This window comes from Nomia melanderi, chromosome 8, assembly GCF_051020985.1.
Source record: "Nomia melanderi isolate GNS246 chromosome 8, iyNomMela1, whole genome shotgun sequence".
In the NCBI taxonomy this organism is placed as follows: Eukaryota; Metazoa; Arthropoda; class Insecta; order Hymenoptera; family Halictidae; genus Nomia; species Nomia melanderi.
Genome location: NC_135006.1, coordinates 10,716,550 through 10,738,916, shown reverse-complemented (window position 1 = coordinate 10,738,916; position 22,367 = coordinate 10,716,550). Strand labels below are relative to the sequence as shown.

Sequence of the window (22,367 nt, the reverse complement as noted above, 5' to 3'; positions counted from 1 at the left end):
ATTTTAAATTGAAGATAAAGTTTTATTAGCTCTCCCTTGGAACGTGACAGATAAAGCATCCTTAGTCTTAAATGTTATGCCTCATCGCAATTTCAATATCTGTAGGCTACTCATTTTTTCGAGTATAAAATTAAATCTTATAAGATATAGAATATAGAATTTCTGGCAATTATACGGTAAATACGCCCTTCCCCCAAAAAATATCCAGATATCTATCATCATCACAATGAGTGAAACTCATTTCTATATATTGTATGGAACAACATTCGAAATTACCGCGATTCAGTAGAACTGTTGAAATCTTTGTAGAAAGCGTAACATTAGTAGATAGTATAAGATTGAAACCTAAATGAAAAATAACTTTTCATGATTTGAAATATGCTAGCGATCATTTATAGGTTACGTACGAGCTAAACTGACGCAGCGGTAAACTGCTAGCGATTAATTACGGATGACTTTCCGGAGCCCAGAATAATAAAGAGCCACTTGATACTTGCTTAGAGATTTAGAAAGTTGATTTTCTATTGATTTTTATTTAGGGTTACAGTATTATTACAACCAAATATGTTGGGTCAAGTATTAACTCTTTGCACTCGGAAGTTTCTCAGTAGAAATATTTGGACATTTTCTGATGAAATATACACTGCGTTGTTTGAAACTAATTTAACGATAATTCACAGATACATTAAGCAACAATATTTTATTTAAATATTTCACATTGCAAAATATAATTTTAATTTAAAATACTGAATATTCAACTTCATAGTTTTGCTGTATCAAATCAAGTGGTGACTGACTGAGAGTCACCTTTCGAGTGCAAAGGGTTAAAACGATTGAGCAACGCTGTTCCAGAACAATCTGTATTAACACATTGCGTACCGGCTAATTTTCAGAAAACTGAATTGTGATGGCAATTTTCACTGAGGTCAACTTATATCACTATACATAGAGAAACTCAGATATCATATTGTTATGTAATACATTTTAAATAGATAATCAATTCGAATTAAATTTAATGTTTCTTTCAATGCTGTGGTAATTAGTGAAGTTGCATAGCTAAGTGTCTTTATATAAAAACGAGATTTCTCGTTACCGGTACGCAATTAGTGTTAAGTACCTACTTTCTGTACAAGTGGGAGGAAACAAGAAATTCCAGAATTACGTGGGTACACAACTACTTCCTATTTCTATTCGTAGTTGACACACAGGCGAATTTACATGAAATCCCGTTTTTATTTTCACCATAAAATGGTACTAAAGAAGTGGTTTTGCTTATTAATTTATTACGTAATTCAATTCCCAATTGAAAATCGTACAAGCTAATTCCCTTGAGACGACGAGCCGAGACAAAAACTGTATCTACTATCTTTACTTTCCGGAGGCCATTTTCATTAGTTCAACATGAACAATTGCCTGTAAATTACAACTGCCTTATGGCAGCCGAATGACGAATGCCTACTAACAAACCGAACACGAGCACGGTCTACGAAGTCCGATACGTAATCACCAATGCATTACTCAGTATAATTTTGCGTACATTTCCGAAAGTAAGCCCAAGCGGTGTTTATCTGTATTGAGAAAAGTTATGCAAAATGATGTCTTAGACAACATACCTGAAGGTCGCCGCGGTCGGTAAAATGTCGAACTAAACAATTCAAAATAATTATCAAAGTTTCGTTTTACTTGTATCACGAGATGGAATGTAACACGAAAAGACATGTATAGAAAAAAACTTGTACAGAACGATGACCTTGGGGATATCCCTCAAGGTCATCGAAATCAGCGATGAGACTTCTTTTTAAATAATTACAGTTTTCAGAACGGTAAACTGTACAACGCGTCGATAAAACGCGCGTAGGTATGCATACGATAAAAGGAAGTAATTAGAATTGCACTTGAAATTATCGGAGATGATGGTCAACTACGCTTTGTTCCAGTCGTATCGAAAAACCGCATTACGTGTGCAAAGCTTAGTCCTGGTCAGTGGTTACGTACTATTATGTCAGGTGCGGGTAAAGTAACTGCCACCTTGACCTACCTTGATTTCTTTACTCAGGCTTCACCGGCCACGTCACTAATCCGATTCACGTCGCCGTGTCCAGAGGCATGATCTTGAAAAAGACGCATCGTTCAACTACAGCTGACCCTTCAGCAGCAGTATTGACCTATCAACCGAAGAAGACGATTAAATTCGTCGTGTATTTTTGTCTATTTCTTCGGATAATTATTAATCTCTTTGATTTATTCCTTTTTCTAATTCTTGCATATAATTGTATCGTAATATTGGTAAGTTGATCATCCACGAATATGTGTTTAAATCTTTTTTATTTCTGTCATATCAGTAGAAATTATTTTTAAATATTACGGAGACGCTGCTACACTTATATTTATTACATATTACAGATGATAATTACTAATGCATTAAACTCTTAACCTTAAATGTTCGCGAGCACTTTTAAGAGCTCAATCTGCATGTTTATATAGACAAGAAATTATATACCTTCTTTATATCCGTAATGAATTTTATTGGTTCTTTCTTAGACTTCCTTTACGATACATAGTATCGAATGATTGCAACGATTTGCACTAAGCCGAAATAGTTTCTAAATAACAATCGAGATTTGAATAAGAATATTTGACGTCACTCGTTCGTACGAATATTTGCAGGTGATTTTTCGATCGATCTATTGATAGTGCAAAGGCTAGAGATTTATTATCCGAAACCAGTATTTGCATGTAATTGCTGAGTTTTCTGAGCAAACAGTTGCAAAAGAAACTGTCACGAATGACTAACCGATGACTTCTATTAAGTTATAATAAAAATCGGTTCGATTGCGGATATAAACATGTTCTAATTGTATCAACTTAGTTATTACTGATTATAAATGGGACTTTAAAATAGGGAAATAATAAAGAAGATTGTATAAAGAGAAAGGAGAGTAAAAATTCGCTACCCTACTGAATATGCAGATAATTGTCATCGGTAATATCTTAAAAAAATACATGTAGTGGTTTCTCCTGAATATTTAAAAATATTTTCTACTTATAGATAGAAATAAAAATAATTTAAACTATATTCGTGGACGATGAACCCGCGAATATTATAATACAATTATACGCAAGAATTTCGAAGGGAATAAATAGAAGAGATTAATAATTATCCAAAGAATAATCCATCTTATTCGGTTAATAGGTTAATTGAACCACTGAACGGTCGAGTGTAGTTGAACGACTCGTGTCGCCGTTTTCAAGACCGTGTCCCTGGACACTGCGACGCGTGTAATTGAGCGTGTAATGCTGTACTTTATTAATAAATGAAAGAAATCTTGCACTTAAGGGAACTTATTTATGTTACAATTCAATAATTGCTTTTACCTCGAAGAAGGAGAAATACACCTTCCCATCCTTGGCGATGTTGGCTACCTCTTCTTCGGGATGCAACGTACCTAGAAAAATATCATCTTTCGAGTAGAAATGGAAATTTTTGTACACCTATAAAAGGTTGTATGAAACTATATAAAACTATATAAAACAATACAGAACTACAGAAAACTATACAAAAATACATAAAACTGTATAAAACTATACAAAAATACATAAAACTGTATAAAACTATATAAAACTATATAAAACTATATAAAACTATATAAAACTATATAAAACTGTATAAAACTGTATAAAACTATATAAAGCTATATAAAACTATATAAAATTATATAAAACTATATAAAACGATTAGTCAGACGATTTTGAGCAAAAGTGACGACTGTGAAATTAAATAAAAGAAAAATTAAATATTGTGTAAAAAAGAAAATGTTCATGAAAAAATGATACAGTTCTTTCAACACTGAACAAGTAAAATAGAGGTATGGCGAATGCACAGATTATCCACGACGAGCTTGCAACTAATCATTTAACTCTTTGTACTCGGAAGTTTCACAATAGAAATATTTGGACATTTTCTGATGAAATATACACTACATTGTTTGAAACTAATTTAACAATAATTCACAGATACATTAACAATGCTATTTCATTTAAATATTTCACATTGCAAAATATAATTTTAATTTAAAATACTGAATATTCAACTTCATAGTTCTGCTGTATCAAATCAAGTGGTGACTGAGAGTCACCTTTCGAGTACAAAGGGTTAACATGTTGAATGCTGCACGACTTCGTAGAACAAAATACACAAAATGGAAAAAATATATTATTAAATCATTCGATTGAATTGTATTATTATTGCGCGTTCATCTAGCTGAATGTCATCGCGTTAGGTAGCATTATTTATAATATAGAAACGTTTTCAAATAATTGTTTAATTAAGAGAACTATAGCAATTCGATCTGGTTGTCGGTCACCGATGAACCCCATGGCATTCAACGTGTTAACAAGAAATATGCAGTCCTTTCTTTTTTCTCGTTCTTCCTTCTACGACAAAAAGACTCCGGTTGTGAATAACTGTGCGAAAATTCAATAGTATCTCGAGGCGGTCAGTTCTGCCGTTCAATACGTCGTCGGCTACCAGACCTTTAAATGCGAATCAACACTGACAAAAGCACTGTTTATTAGCTGATTCGTCTTTCATAATTGATTGACGACGATGCTGTCGGTTATCGCGTTGTCGAACGAGATACTCGAAGTGACGCGTCGCGACGCGACACGAGAACAAGACGGTGGAGTGAAGAAACCTGTTAATTGAGCACGAAAAAGTAACTCGTTTATAGTTTTTACACGTTTCATTGACAATAAGTATATTTCCACTGTATTATTCGTGTTTAGCACAATTCATTTTTAGAGATCTCCTTCTGAATAAGATAACTTGTGTTATTGTTATTCGTTTTAATTATGTTTCTATGACCAGTGTATTTAAAAATGAAAAAAGAACTGTCCCAAAGTTAGTACATTATAATGTTTTAGTATCAAAATTCGTTTTCATTTTGCAGATTTCCCTTTTGTGTTTATTTCAAGCTTCTTCGGATTTTTATCGTGCAACTTGTAAAATTTTCGAAATGTTTGATTCTGTCTGATTAGCTGTCGGAAGTCTAGTTAATGCTGACTTCGCCTTAATTCTTATTCTATTCTTTATTTCGCCGTTTAAGTTATAGATTTTCATATACTGATTAGACGAATATTCTTATTTATTTAATACTATTTATGTCTGATTCAGATGAAGTTGTCAACAGTTGTGAAACAGGCCCTATCTTTTCGAAAGAATTACGTTTATGAATATCACGGGCAAGGACATCTCTAATAACACGAATGAACGCAGGGAATTCTGAACGATTTTTCGTCAGCAAATTCCGTACGGTTTTCTATTTTGGTCTCTACTCGATCGAATTACTGTCAACTTGTTCGATTCGGCATACACTGAAACTGCGTAGTTTCATCGCGACATATGTAGCTACTGAAACGCAGGAGAATTGACAAATATTATGTGCATAAAAAATGAAATACTTAACTAACCATCAAAGACGAACACTGCACGTTAAAATGAATAAAACTACAGATCAAAATTTTTACGTTAAAAACATTTTTTCCGAAGAAATAATGATCGACAAATTTTCGAGTTCGAGTCTCTTTCAAAATTTTATACTTACTTACTGTTTTTGCTTATAATAAATGTCGATGTTTAATATCAATTACCACTAAGTCACAGGTGTTAATATACATAAAATGAAAGTTAATTGCCGCTATTCACGATACATATTTCTATATTATCGATCTCTTGCTACAGCACGTTATAATGTTCAGTTAAGTAGAAATAACTGGCAATGATCAGACATTCCAATTAAGATTTGTAGTTGCGGATGATAGGTAAAAACTTACCATAATCGGAAAATTATAATTTTTCCTTTTAGGGAAAAATAAACTGGATGTTTTTAGAGTATTTACATTTATTTATATAATTACTGTGGTATGAATATAACAATTTTTAAGAAGGCATTATATTTCAAAATTTACACCTATCCTTTACAACTTTTCTTTCATTTACAAAGTAGATAATTATGTATTTCCGACTTCCTGAAATGTGTAGAATCATGTCCTGTATAGAACTTTTGTTGTCTCTGTTACGCGAGGGCGTATCCGAGTAGTAGGCGATGGTTTCAAATCGAGAAGGAATAATTTTTCGATTTTAATCTTTCCCTATATAGAGAAATAGGTAAATGGAATACGAAAATACTTGGAAAGTTTTGGAGCCTTACATTTGGAAACAGAATGAGAAAGAATTTATAATGAATTAAAGTAATCAATTAAGAATCAGTCAAAAATATATTGTGAACAAAGTGAGAATTGACTATTACAAAAGTTTGATAATGCGTAGTTAAAATGTTGAATAAAACTGTCGATGATCCACCCAAGAACAGTACCATTGATGATTCAGGAAAAGAAGCAATTTGGTACAAGCACATAAAATATGAAGTATAAAGTATAAAGTATGAAGTATAAAGTATAAAGTATAAAGTATAAAGTATAAAGTATAAAGTATAAAGTATAAAGTATAAAGTATAAAGTATAAAGTATAAAGTATGAAGTATGAAATATGAAGTATGAAGTATGAAGTACGAAGTATGAAGTACGAAGTACAAAGTACAAAGTACGAAGTACGAAGTACAAAATACAAAATATAAAATATAAAATATAAGCACATATGTATATATATCAAGCGGTGTGTGGTATACAATATTATCAGAATTTTATATGAAGTACAAACCCAGTAAGAATGATACCAAAGCTAATATGACTACTGGAAATTATTCGACTATCGAAAAATAAGCAAACTGAAGAAGTAAGGAAAATAATTCATCAATTAATTAATTGACAGAAACGGGTGTATTTGACACGTCTATGTTTTCTCTCTGCATTTCTTGAATTCCTTTCCTTCATCAGCTAATTATTCTTGCGTGAGAACGTTCGCGGTATTTCACAGGACGAATGCTTAAGATAAATATCGAGATTGGTTTGAATGACATCGTATATGATACAATCTTGTTCTTATGAATCAGTAATTCAGTAAAGATTTTCTTCTTCTGCTGCGTTACAGACAAAATCACAGCGAGATCGAGAAAAGAAGAAGGGACAAAATGAACACCTACATCACGGAGTTATCGGCGATGATACCGATGTGCCACGCGATGTCCCGGAAATTGGACAAGCTGACAGTGCTCAGAATGGCAGTCCAACACCTTAAGACTATCCTCGGAGCTGTGACCTCATACACGGAGGGTCACTACAAACCGGCATTTCTCAGCGACCAAGAGCTGAAAACGCTAATTCTTCAGGTGAGTTGAATTCGAAAAAATCGTAAACGTGTTAGACCTTCACCCGTTGAATGTTGATAACCACTTATTTTGGATCGTACATATCAGTTGAAGCATATAGGTACTGACTATCCGGGCAGCAAAATTTTGTATTTAACCCTTTGCGGACGAAGATTGTTGGAAGTATACAAAAGCTTTTGCAAATTCTGCTAAATAAAACACTGAATGCTTAAATCAGAGAGAATAAGGAAACTTTGTACTGATTTCTTGCTGTTCGAATGATTCAATCATTTCTTTGCAACTTGGTATTCCAAGCATGGAGGATTGAACAATGCAAAATGCGGACGTTCGTCCGCAAAGGGTTAAATTTCTCATTTCGGAGGGATTTTCGATTACTGAAACTGAAAATCGTGGGTTCTTTACAGACATGAAAACAGTTTTACAAACATGTCAAAAAAATAATTGAAGAATGTGTACTCTAAATATGTAATTTTGACAATATTTTGACTTGCTGAAGTCTCATTTAGCAATTGTAAAATGAAAACTCTCCTAGAACTTCCTCTATGTCTCTTCCTTAAAAAGCAGCTCCTCTAGTACCAATGTCTATTATTTGAAAGAAATTTCTCTTTTAATTGCCGTTTACTGAATAGCTAACGCGGACCGAGCAACTCACTTCAAGCTCCCCACTCAACGTCAATATTTATCTCCGTCATTGTGTACGCTATTGCTTTCAAGTAATTATGTGGTCACCAATAACTCCGTCACAGTATTCGAACAGATACATAATAACATTAGTATTTAACACTTAGCGAACGAAGATCCTTTGAAGTATACAAAACTTTCAGCAGACGAAGCTAAATTATATACCAATTGCTTAAATAATAGAAAAACCAGAAAGTACGTGCTGATATCTTGCTGTTTGAATAATTAAATCATTTGTTGGCGACTCAGTCTTCGAAACATCAACATTTCGTTTCGCCGAAATGTCGACATTTGTCCGCAAAGGGTTAACCAATTTTCATACCTATTAATCAACTCTCAAGACTTGATAATTTATAATATAGGTAACGGTATATAGTAAATAAGCTTTCAGCTTTTTTTATAATTCATTTAGTTACTTCTTGGTTATACATAATGCTTTATACAGTGTTAATCATGATGCTGTTTCTCGGTGTTGCCCCTTTCGGAATAAACGTGTGTCCTAAAAATCGATGCAAATGATTGAAACGCTCATGGCGAATAGAAACAAGAAAATTAAAAATATTCTTAATACTACATTTACGGATGTTTATAGCACGGTTTATTCTATTGTTCCTAGAAAAATTGATATTCGTTCGTTTAGATCTTGAAAATTGGGGATTTAAAAATAGACTATTAGAATATTATTAGGATACGCCCGAATTAAAATAATATTTTTCTGTTGGGTTAAAAGCTAGAAGCTAAAAAATGATTAATGTCAGTATTAAATATACATTAGGTAAATAGTTCGATGTAAAATGTTTACATTAGTACGAGCATCACAAATTACTGCAGTAAATGGCGAATTTTCAATTACCCGTTGTAACTGCAGTATGACGTAAATACTTTTATAAAACTAATAATTACAATCAAAGATACGAGTAAATTAGTAAAAGAAAATACTCATATTTTCCGAGAAAGAGAATTCCAAAGAGAGGTCGTTTTTTACACCGCTCCATGTGTGTATGCATCCCTCATTAACTCCTTCCGCTACATGTGAATGTCGTAACAGACGAACCGTACTGGGCAACGCAGTTGCTCGCGAAATAAGCCGAAGAAATCACGTAGATACTTATCTATATGCGATTTAGTATTTGGCCTGCAATCGTGACAGACTTGTGGTTTTCATGTTTAAGCCGTAATAAGTATCACGAGTCTGTCTTGTGGTAGCGCTGGAAGGAGCTGAAGGTGATTTACAGCTCTGTCGAACAGTCGAAAAATATTAAACACATAGGTGAATGAAAAGGAACTGTGGACGGTACTAAAATCATTCGCCGCTTTAGAGGTTCGATGTCGTATCAATAAATAATTCTAAGATCAACGTTTTCCTTGTTCTCCTTACTTTACGAGAACCGTTTCGTAAATACTTTACGAAAGTACTTTTTCACTTCAGCAACTAAATTGCAATTAGGAGTCTACATAGTGTACTAAAAATGTGGAATATTTGCACCATGAACGTGTTGAAATGTTAACAGTTAAAAATTGATGGTTCAGTTCATGGGACGCGATGTTTACACTGTAAGGGGTTGGACTGCCTCGACGTGTTCAAAATGCACCGTATTTTGAGATTTCATTTTGTAAATAGAGAACATACTTTGTCCGACAATTTTCTTAACAGTAACAGAGATATGCATAAATAATATGTACAGATTTTTATTTTCAATTGTTCCTTAACACGTTGACTGCCAGGATGGTCACCGATGACCGGAGCTTTCAGATTACTCGGAAACAATTATAATTCGTAACATAACTGGCGTCAAACGAAAACGTTTAATAATTCAAATAACTGGATTATAGTCTGACCTAGTAATCGTCTACCAAATAATTGATAATTATTCCTTTTTATTTCCGCTACAAAATAATAAGTGATACATAAAACGCTGAGTTTTTCGTGGCAGTCAACGTGTTAAGACGGGGATGACGATCGAAAATATACTGCAGCAGATGCAACCGTATTAGTCTACGAGATTTTTCATGAACAGATTTCTGAAACAAAATAGTTTTCTTTTTTACAAAAAAGTGGTCCATTTGTTCATCGAAAAAATCCGATATCTCGACAATAGCGAATATATCTAATAATAACTGTGGTAAATTTTTTAAGAATCCGTCTTTATTCAAGTCATGGCAAACCTCTTTTCAATAAATCTCATTTTGAGACAAACACGTTTAAAGCCTTCAAGAATTTCTGTTAGAATGATTACAAATTTCGTTAAGTAGATAATTTGTCGAATTAAAATAATTTTCTTGACTTCGAACAAATTTGATTAGGTATAGATTACTTTCCGAATAACAAAGCATTGATTTATGAGAAAAAAGATTCATCGAAGAACGTTTTATCGCAAAATAATGTGAAGCATATGCATTATAAGTATGGAAACAGATTTTTCCATTTAACATTTGTGTGCAATTTTAGCTAATTGTCTGTTACTAAAACTGTTCTACTGCATCTACGTATAAAACACAAACATTAAAATGTTTTTAAAATATTATACTATTCTGAAACGATTAGTGACACAATTAAAGATTACTAAGAACGGGTGTTCTCACAGTATGATTAGAGAAAAAGACAGACACGTGAAAAATGGTTTATATCAGGAATATGATCGAGCACTGAGTTGACATCCCCCCTTACTCTTAAAAAGAAAGCAAACCTCTAATTCTCAGCATCTAAAATCTTGGCAATAAAATCCCAGTTTATTAACAGCAATTAACCCTTTACACTCGAGAGGTAACTCTCAGTCACCGCATGATTTAATAAAACAAAACTATGAAGTTGAACATTTAGTATTTTAAATTAAAGTTTGTGTTACTATGTGAAATATTTAAATAAAATAGCTTTGTTCCTTAATTTATCTGTGAATTACCGTTAAATTAGTTTCAAACAATGTCGTCTGTGTCTCATCGGAAAAAGTTGAATATTTCCAGTGGAAATCTTTCGAGTGCAAATGGTTAATCCATATAGTAAATGAAACACATATCGAGAAATCCTTCTATGCCGCCTCGAGCACCTAGTTTCCGTCGAAGCATGTGTACTTGGTTATTTCACTCCAGACACTTTTCATCGGCAGTCTCTAACCTTCCCTTCTGTTTCGAACTTGACCCGGTATACATGTACTATAACAAATTATTCGTCGCAGCCATTGCATCTATTAAAATTGTGTTTTAGCACTATTTATTTCAAGCAGCAATTTTAGGGTTAACTCTTTACAGAATTCAAGCACAGTTGAATATGACACTTTAACCCTTTGCGGACGAATATCGACATTCCGGCGAGATGAAATTTTCATATTTCGAAGACTAAGTCGCGAGAAAAATGATTTAATTACTCGAATAGCAAGAAATCAGCACGCAGTTTCCTTTTGTTCTATCAATTGTACAATTGATATATAATTTAGCTTCATCTGTTGAAGGTTTGGTACATTTCAAAGAATCTTCGGTTAATTACTTCTCCAAGAACATACGGGATGTATCAAAGCGACACTTGTGTACGATATCATGATGATATTACAAACGATTATAGCAAAAATTGTTAAAATGAATAGATATTCGAATTTAATTTGAATGTGGAATCAGCTTCGACGTACTACCGCATAGAGTTAAGAATATCACAGAAATTAATCGCAACCTCTGTCAAAAACAATTAGTGTCACCGTCGGCGATGTGCAATTGAACCCATTATCGCTTATTGAATTACCAAAGCTTTCGCCTGCACCTCCATACGTTAGAGCGCGATTCGTCGTACCACCAAAGATGGTAAATACTCGGAGCTCCCAGTTACCGCAAAATCAGAGTTTCAAGCAAAAAGGACTTGACTTTCCCGGTTACAAGACACTTTCCTGCGGAGCACTTCTTAACCGAACGGATTATCTGGATCCACTAATGGTATCTGACCGTTTCCGTTAACAAACAATTATTTTTCCATGCGAGGCACTCGTTGGTCCTCGGTTTCTCAGGCGTTCAATGAAATTGCCGATCCGCTAATTGGGAGCAACGCGGGAGAAAAGTTTTTTCCGCGTTGCTTGTAAAAGGCAGTCCGCGTCGGTTTCGTAATCGCTTTATAGCGGACTAGGACTGTGCCTAACCGTCGCGGCGAACCTTTCTCCGGCATGCTATACATTTTTCACGGGGATCTATCTCATGACGAGTGAAAGAGAATGGGCTCGAAACGTGTAGATCTGCAATTAGACGCCGCGCCGCGCCAGCACAATCCCAGTAACGCGCTGGTTCGCGGTACTCGATTCGCCGCGTGCTTTTGAACATCGATTTTTGATCATCGAAACACCCAACAATATGTAGATTCCCCTATACTTCTAACAATTAGTATAGAAACATGAAATGGAAGATAGAAGAGAAGGATTCTGAGAAATATCGGCTTAAAGGTGACCGATTAAGAGAAAGTCTGGAAACTATACACACTTGTTGATGTTTGAAAACTTTCAAGGAAACGGATAATCGTTTTCTGTGATGTGCATTTTATCCACTAGTTGTAAAGATCTCGCTTCTACAATATTTTATATTCCATAGAAAACTAAATTGTAATATTTTTACAACTAATCAGTTATTCCAGTACTATTATACATAGTACACCTCCATTTTCCTCGTAAAAGCTTTAAAAGCATACTATCGGTTTTTACTTTCCTCCCACTATATTCATTAGTCACTATGCACTTCATGTTTTCTTTCGATACCCATACTTTTCTTGTAGCTGTATTCAACGATAACACTCGAAGCAGTTGGTTTGGTACTACGTGCATCTTTCATTATTTCAAGAATCTCAGAAATGTAAGAGCCGTCATTAAAATGTCCTACTGAGAAATATTGTAGTCAACAATTTCGGTAGTTTGACACTGTGGAAATGTTTTATTTTATAGGAAACGCTCTAATCAATTATTCAAGCTTTTATTAGTATTTTAAATGTCTCCGCCTAACAATCTCTGTAATAAATCAGTGGTCGATAAATCTTCATAGACCGGCTTAATGATTTCTCGTAACAAGTCACTTAGCATACTGTGTATCGTGCGTGCAGTCCTTTGGCGACATTCACCTCAATTTTCTTTACGGAAAAAACTTTTCCACGAATGTATCAGCACTTTTCTGTCATATTCCGTGATGATTGATACCGGGATTGTGCATATGCTAAAACATTTTCTCATTTTCATTAGCCGAATAACTATGAAGGTTTATAATAACACTAGAATGTTTTTCCAATGATATTATACTGCCTGCCTCAATCATTTGTTTCGTTGCATGATCTGAACATAGTACTCGACTACTTTGCACTCGAAAGTTTTTCACTGGAAATATTTAACATTTTTCGACGAGATACAGACGACACTGTTTGAAACTAATTTAACGATCATTCACAGATAAATTGAGCGACAAAGTAATTTTATTTAAATATTTCCTATAGCAATGCAAAGTTTCATTTAAAATACTAAATATTCAATTTTACAGTTTCACTGTATCAGATCAAGTGGTGACTGAGAGTCGCCTCTCGAGTGCAAAGGGTTAAATATCCGAGAAACTCTTCTTATTCCGAAAACTCGAAAAACTGCAGCGATAGAGGCTCAAGATAACGGGCTACCGGATCCAGAGAAGGGGGGCCGTAAAACAACAGCTCTGCTCAATATACAGGGTGGGGCAATAACTATTAGCAGCTCAGATATCCTCGAAATTATAAGTTTCACAGAAATAATTACTAAAATACAATTGCACAGTACGAAGGGGGCCATCCGATGGCGATAATAGTTTCTTTTTGCAGGTGGAGGTACTTCGTATATTTGGAGGTCACCTCCATTTTTTTTAAATTGATCGTAATAGAGGATCTTAAAACGAATTCAACGACCTATTACATAAGGTCGTTGAAGGTCATAGAAAGTAGAGAAAGGTTTTGCTGGTAAATGAAACATACGTTTATAGTAGGTGTTCGAAATGATCGATTCTTTTCTCTGACGAGTACAGAGTATTTCGAATTACACCTGTATACTTAAACACGCGTAAATGCCTACTTACTTCTGACAATTTCCTGAGTCCTTATGAATCCCTCTGGGACACGAAACTGTAAAAAGTCTGACTTTATACGCTATTATAATAATTGCAGAGAAAATAGTAATTAAATGCTGTCCACCGTCATAGTAATTTTCCTATTGCATCGAACGACGATATAAGATGTAATTAAATTATTTTCATTCGAAAGTATATAAGTTTTAAAGCCAATGGCAGTGTTTAGTTACGCACCTCTGCATCAAATAATTACAATCAGTTCGTCACTGATCTTTATTCGATTCTCATCGTGATAATACTCTTTTACGCGGAACTTGACCAACATTTTTTCAGTTCAGCCATTGACGTCAAGGAAAATGTAAACTTTAATTGACTGTCTTACTGTCTACTGTCTAGTATAATGTTGGTGGCCGGGGAATGTTGTGTACGATGCGTTACGTTTTCTGCGAGACAATGAATATTCAACTATTAACATATTAACATTCTTAATCCAGACAAATATTGACATTTATTAATTGCTAAATAAATAGCTGGTGTGTAATAATAGCTTAATGGTTGTGTAATGATTTTTTTGTAACTTTTGAAAAAGTATTACACTGATCTCCAAATAATAAATTTCTTGTAAATCTTATACACGGCTTGACTGACCTTTTTCACAGATCTTCATTGTCGACACTTTGAAAGAGAAACTTTGTTGTATTAGACATCTGTTTTATCTTAGTACGTAGAAGCACTGCTTGAAGTTCGTACGACCGTAATGATTGTAACCAATCGTGAGTGACTTACATATGTAATATCTTCGTCTACTTTAAATTTTAAATAGGATCACTGTTCCTTTGTCTTTCTATATATTCTTTGTCTAACGGAAAAGGTGCTGTCAAATGAATATATGAATATACTATTAATGTTATCGTTATGAGTCAGTTCTTAGGGTGATTTCATTTGTGACGCAACATAAGCCAAATCGGACGTATGATTATATAAACGTGTCCGTCATCTAGAAAATCCTGTACTTGCAAACTGTAAAATTTTCTCATTAAATATATTATAATATTTACGATCGATGAAAAACAGTAAAATACATCTATCACTCTTCTTTTCGTGCCTGTATCATTTATTTATATGTTAATATGCTTTCTCTATTACAATTACATCCGGTTGCTGGTAATGTCAGTGAGAAAAAGCTTCGAGTGCAAAGGGTGGCTGGATACATGGATTCGTTTAGCTGAAATTTCTTCAGATTGATGATGTAAAAGCTTGACATTATTCCAGTTAGCTACTGACATTATAATAAACATTATATAGATCTTTCTTCTGTTCCATGTTCCTCGTAACTCTTTATTAACCCTTTGCACTTGAGAGACGACTCACAGTTGTCATTTGGTTTGATACGGAAAAATTACAAAGTTTGATGTTCAATATTAAATTTCATTTAACTTAATTATCCATGAAACGTTAAAATAGAATAGTTCTATCCCTTAATTTCTATATTATTTATAATAATATTAATTATAAAACATATCATTGATATTTCATTAGAAAATGAAGAATGTATCTGGCGGAACAATTCTCGAGTGCAAAGGGTTAAGTGTGATATTTGTACTGTTTTATATGGTAGTGTTATATGTGACCCATTGTGTACTATCGTTTTGTTGGTATGTACTGCTAGGCTCCAGTAGATCTACGGTGGTGTATTTATGCATAATATGACGTTCTTTCTATGATAAGCTAACGTTTGTTTTCTGTTGAACAATGTTCGCTACTGCATTGTAGCTGTGTAGGTTCTTATATCTTACTGTGAATGTTTTGCACTCTACTGTTATGTGGGTTTCGATATAAATTGGTTTTTTTTATTGTTACATCTTCAAATAGTTTGCCTCTCGGTAGTTTTCGGTCCCTATTACTTGGCCCTTAGAAGACCACTTTAGAATTTTCTCTATCAAGGAATGTTGACTATTTTGAATTACTATAGGTACTATTTGACTCGTATAACGAAAGGAAAGTAACTTAGGTAATTATTTACAAGACTGATTCCTCGCCAATTTCGATGACCTTGAAATATGGCGCCGAAAATATGGAAATTGGAAATAAGGTCTTGATTCTCAACAACTTTTCATGCTTATTTACAAAAAGTGTAACCCTCGTATTCATCTTGACATATATCGTTGAGATCATTGTTCCGTATACCTACGACTTTAAACTTATCAGCGGTGAGTATTAGTTCAAAAGTTGTGAAACATTAACGTTTCGCATTGCGCTAAAAATGTTCGTCTTCATTTTTATTTATTGAAATCTCGAACTTCTCGTAATTCTTCAAACTTCGTTTGGATAATAGAGATTGGTATTAATTGTACTAGTTTCTCTAATGTCCTGGATTAGTGATTTCATTGTAAAATAATTATGTAAAATGATAATTATGCATCATACTTTTCATTCCATTATGATAATTAAATAAATATCTATGACTTATGACAAAATATATGTATATATGATACACAAAATAGTACGAATTTCCAAAGAATTTGGAGATTGTTTTGTTTTTACAACGTTTAAATTCCTAAGTAACGAAATAAATGCCCTTACAATTTCTAGCTCTTTTTCATTCGAAAAATGATGACTCTATTTTAATAATATCATGATCATTAACCCCTTGTCCTACAACAACGAGTGAGATTCGCGGTGAAGATTTTCAACATGATTCAACAAATATATATATTACTCAGTTCATTCGAATGCAAAGTAAATATTATTCCTCTGTAATCAACTATTATACTTAAAAGGTAATATAGGCGTAACATATGCTCAGAATTTTTCTATTTTTCAAACAAATTATTAATGACAAAGTGGCCGTATCGATCAATCCCAGTTGTAAAAGAAATCATAGGCCAAGGGGTTAATAACTCATAACCTAATCCGAAAGTGCAATTTGATTACTTTTATTCTTCCGTTGCTCTAGACTTTAAAATAATCCCCTAACAACTGTCCGACCTATACCCAAACGTTCCATACAGGTATCACATGTATCTGATAATCGTTTCGCCCAAAGAGTTGCTCCAGGTTATACCTACACGTGATAATGATAACTATCGTATCAACTGGTACACGTAATACTACAACTTTATATTACTAATTCTGCTGCTACTGATAGTAATAAGCTTAGATATTGAAATGTTCTTTGCATTCGAACATAGCGTAGCGAACAAAACGAATGAAACTGTAAAATATAGCATCTGTTTGAAAAATCAACATAAGAATATGGTGTGGCTAGAGTACGTTTCTCGCGGTTTAAACGCTTACGAATGAGTCTCGGAAAATAGAACGGCCAGAGTTCCTTTACACAATAGATTCCGTCACGCGACTGACCACGAAGCAGCGGTGTCGGTGGCATGGCCACTATTTTTCATTGTCGCAAACGTACGTGGATACGTTTTATCTTTTATCGGAACTTTCCTTCCCAGCCAACGGGCAACGGGCAACGAGTGAAATATTCGAGCAAGTGACCACGCCCGACATACCAGCGCGGATCGACACCGGCTCCATTATTACCGTGGAAACTTTCATTGTCGATCGCGCAGAGTTTATTACTCCCGATACTCGACCGATATCCGGCTCACGGGTAAATTAACAATTCCATCGTGTGACGGACGTGCTAACTGTAAACTTGGAATCCTTGATCACAGCCTCCGATATGACAAAGCCGGACACAACTTATTTTTCTTTCTTTTTTCCTCTCTGCCATGCACTGAAAGAATAAATTTCTTTGCACAATATGACGGCGTAAGCTGTAAATTACAGATTTATCGTTAATCGACCGGGTGACTCCTATCTCCTTGGTTTTATAGGTGTGTAGGTTACACGGTGAAATTTTTATTATAGGAAACGCTCAACGGGGAAACCAGGTACACGACGATCGAATTATGTTGACTCATTATAGGCAGAAACGAAAAACTTTGCTTGTCGAACTTTGATTTTAACGAACCGGTTTTAAACGCAATCGCGTCTTCTGGACATACCGCAAATGGAGATTAATTCGACACGGCGAGACGTTCGGATGGCCGATAAAGCGGACAGGTCCTGGATTCAATTTGTATTTACACGATGTGGTTTTTTTTCTTTGTTTTACGTTTTAAGCGTACGTACAATGAAACATAAGTAATAATTCACTACTGAAATAACTATTTAACCCTTTGCGGATGAAGATTGTTGAAAGTATACAAAACCTTTTGCAGATTCTGCTTAATTAAACACTAAACGCTTAAACGTAGAGAATAAGGAAACTGTGTACTGATTTCTCGCTGTTTGAATAATTAAATCATTTGTTTAGAACTTGATTTTCCAAACGTGGAAGTTTGATCTCAGCAAAATGCCGATATTCGTCAAGGGGTTAAAAATTGTTAGGAAATGATAATAAAGGTAATAAAAGTACGTCGAAATTGTCTTTTAAATATCAACACTTTTCATAGAGTGCTCTATCTCAACGTTTGTTTTTTGTCGAATCGATATTTAATCCTGATCGCAGCACATATCAACAAATTGTTCAAAGACAGTTCAAATTGTATACAAACAAGTTTTGCCAATGCGATTTAACTTAAGGCGCGTATGCTCGGTTTTCTGTGTTCCGTGTTTTTGTAGGTTAAATAAATTATTTAAATACGTGAAAATTGTGCAGAAATGTAGAAAGTGTGTATAACAATTATTATTCCACATCAGGTATCTCGTTATCGCAATAAAATTGTCAAATTGGACAAATGTTTCGATGAATGAAAATCAAATCTACAAATTTTTCACTTTACAAGCCGAATATTTCACTTTGCTAATGCAATCACGATGGTCAACGAATTTTAATTCATGTTGACGTATTTTGAAAATACGTGACTTTAATTGTTTCCATAATAATATAATAAGTGTTTGCAAAATGATCGAATCTCTATGAATATTTTACACGTATCGCTAGAAACCCGGAGCGAAGCGGATATTAATACGGGATAAGGTAGTAATAGAAGATATCAAGGTTTCGATTTGTATAAAATATTGATATTTCTGACAATGATTATACATCGAGTATTACAATAGCTAAACCACTCTCCTATAACAAACATTACCGATATTTACCGTTCCTTTTTCTATTAGACATCTTATGCATCAACCGTAGGTAATAGAAAGTTTTTACGCGTGTCTGTTAAAGCAAAATGTACATTGATCTATTTTTTATCCAAAAAGCAACAAATCTATGTTATTACCTTAATAGTTACAGTTTTACCATGTTGATAAAAGTTTAGTTAATAAAAAAGTATTTGTCCTTTTTATTATAGTATAAGAAAAGAAAGTGAAGTGGCATAATAGAAATATAAGATACTTGATTGGTAACAATATGAGACAGCCTCAAATTGGAAAGCTTATTGGTTACTTATACTTTGCACTTTAGCTAACTTTAACAGAGTCCTATAACTTAAGTTTCTCAAAAGCAACGCGATCTCGTATTATTCCTCTAATTTCTACTAATTCGATTTTGCATTCATTTGATGGAAGCAAAACAAAAGTTCTCAGTAAAGTTTATGCGCGTACAGTACATTTCACTTGAAATTCTTTATACTTGCTCGTTTGGTTATTTATGACTATTTTGAAACTCTCAATATTAAAATATAGGCTCATAACAGAATTATAATGGTCTAATCAAAATCTGTATCCATACGCTTTTGGATTCTCATAAAATTTTGCAGTCCAAACTGAAAATCAATCCAATATAGTGTAATTCGATACACCAATGTTCTACAGATGTTTCCTTTTATTATTCACTGTATGTGAATATCGGGTAGTTACTTGATAGATTTTACGAAAAGATGTGTAAGCCTGACTGTATATCTTCAACGGCTTCTACTTGGACTGAGTAACACATTATTATAATATACTATGCTGCACTATTTCGGAGGTAACATGATTGACAAATACGTAAGAAACGCGTTCTGAATCATAGGTAGTCGCTGCCACGAATCTATAGTTACCGTCCATCGCATTGCTCCGTGGTGAAAACGCGGCACAAAGCGACCCGTGGGGTTATTGGGCCCAAGAGAGGTGCGCGCTCGCCAGACCCATTCACTGACAATATCGTATCTAGAGGTTTATGACACGTCAGTCGCTGTTCAGCTGAAAGCTAGAATTCTATAAGTGCATGTGACCGTGAAAAATAATAAATTATTCTATAAGGTCCTAATTCCAATGTTAATTTCGCAGCAGCTAAAAACATCGCTTATCTGTAACATTTCAGAAACACTAAATTTCAGTTGTACCGTATACATTACTGTGTAAAAACTGCATAAAAAGAACGTGTATTTCCATCGCGACAGCTACGGGGACAAATTTCCGGTAGTATAGTAAAGTTGCCCGTTTCTCTATAGCCTCGCACGATCTGTGCCGCAAGCAATCCTACCGATTATGTAGGTACGCGCATGACCCCCATGTACATAATGTCAGAAGTAAGTCATCAGAAAGTAAGAGTTATATAATAATCAGAGAATAGATGCACCATATTTGGCATTCTAACGACTCTTCTGAATCTCGGACTGTTCGTTCTTGCAATCATTTTTAAAGATCGTAAGGTGGAGTGGGGTAAGTGCATAAAGTTGCTCTTATTAACACATTCATTCTGATTAGTACATTTGCTGAAAAATATCATTTTTTAACATTTAACATTGTACCATTACTATTAATATATTTTAGATCTTTTTACGTTAGGACTTTATTTCACTAGTTCCTTTGTACTTATTTATTTATTTTATTTATTTGCTTCGCTCCAAAACGAAACAACATATTTGAATGCGGTAAAAAGTATTTTATAGTAAACATATCAATAATTATACTCTTGCCTCGTAGCGTATGATATAAGGCTTCAAATCGGTTTTAATGGGCGGTTGTGCACATGCCCCTTTTTCAGGGAAAGTGCACAGTTGTTGGATTTTTTACAATTTTCTGAAAAAATTAAAATATACAGGTGAAATTAGCGTTTCTGTCAATGTTAATTAAAGCGTATGAACTCACGTATTCGTTGATTTCAATGAATGTTAAAGTATTATAAAACAAATTAAAGATATATGGGTTGAAAGGCAAACTTACCAAAAACTGGGGTGCACTTACCCTGCTCTACCTTATATATAGTGTCGTTAGTTTTGAAAATGTAATTTGCTTTAAAAAACAGTCGTCACTAAATAAGTAAACATTTTCTAGATAAATAACACAGATGCTTCATTGTTTCTGACCGCTTGAACACTGATTCTGGGTACCACCTTGAAGATTTGGTATTCGAAGTAACTACCAAAGTCGTGAATTAAAAAATCCGAGCAGTGTAAGAGCACAATGTGTAATGTGAAAAATTGTACACCCTTGCGTATTTAAAGAACGCTTCGTCGCGTGGTACAATTATTATAGGTATATTAGATTTTCATATATTTTACAAATATACTAAGTGATATATTTTAAAATTTATAATCCGCTTCAATTAATCGGGCCTTATTTAATGCGATTTTGACATTTTATTTTTTAGGCTTTTCTACTTTATTTTTTTATTCCTGTGCTTGTCCGACGTTTTTGCCGTTTCCTTTCTAATTCCAGTTGTTTTGCAGTTAATTTAATTTGCTGTAGTTCTTCTAGTTTTACAAATTTATTCTCTATACATCTTTTATCTTTTACAACTCCAGATGTTATTTCTACTTCATTGAGTTTTATAACAGAAGAAGGTACCAAGAATATATTGTTCCGCGTAGCTAAAGCATTTATGTTATTGTATTATAATATTAATTCATACTAATGAATTAGTAGTTATATACTTTTGAACGCATATTTTAGGTGCAGTAATTAAAGCGAATATAGAGCAGTAATATACTAATTTTTTGTGGAAGTGCCAAATAAATCAATCTTCAAATAAAATATGTACTTTTGGAATGCACTTAAAGTATCAGTTAAACTGTTTATTAGGGTATTGTTATTAAGCTGTTATACTGTACTCTATAAAGGACAATTACAATGTCTATTACGATAATTGATCTCTGATGATCTAAATTTTATAAATCGTTGTGAGTGCCCCACCGATTTATTTATTAATTTCACTCACCTCGATTTTCAATCGCGCTCTGTAAGCGGTGATTAATTTTTCCCTAACAAGATAACATTTCTTTAGAAGAAATCATTGCATATTCTTTTCGGGGCAGGCGTAAATATGCAAACGATACCCACAACGATACAACCGTGTTATAATAAAGAAAGATTCTTTGTAGGAACGCGATTGGAAAACATCCAATTAAATTATCTCGCGCTGTGCTTCGTTTTCGAACGCATCGGATCTTCGATCCTACGATCACGATGACGTGA

General features: G+C 33.9%; 1 protein-coding gene and 1 long non-coding RNA gene across 19 annotated transcripts in view; one reads left to right on the top strand and one right to left on the bottom strand.

The window, feature by feature from the left end:
* Positions 1–14,807, bottom strand: part of LOC116427550 (uncharacterized) — a 39,921-nt gene extending 25,114 nt beyond the window's left edge. The window contains exons 1-5 of one of the 14 annotated variants that reach the window (XR_004235102.2): positions 14,655–14,807; positions 14,241–14,449; positions 14,016–14,061; positions 3,376–3,446; positions 2,039–2,165 (exon numbers count right to left, since the gene is read on the bottom strand). This is a non-coding gene — a long non-coding RNA (uncharacterized LOC116427550). Of the gene's footprint in view, positions 1–2,038; positions 2,166–3,375; positions 3,447–7,266; positions 9,205–9,226; positions 14,147–14,240; positions 14,450–14,654 lie in introns of those variants that run through there. The other 13 variants (XR_004235100.2, XR_004235101.2, XR_004235106.2 and 10 more) reach the window with 13 other exon arrangements.
* The window catches only part of cyc (basic helix-loop-helix ARNT-like protein cyc), a 145,932-nt gene that overhangs the window by 74,599 nt on the left and 48,966 nt on the right, over positions 1–22,367 (top strand). For all 5 annotated transcript variants that reach the window (XM_031978015.2, XM_031978013.2, XM_031978011.2 and 2 more), the window contains one exon: positions 7,049–7,286. In XM_031978015.2, the coding sequence (XP_031833875.2) occupies positions 7,049–7,286 (238 nt within the window). The remainder of the gene's footprint in view (positions 1–7,048; positions 7,287–22,367) is intronic.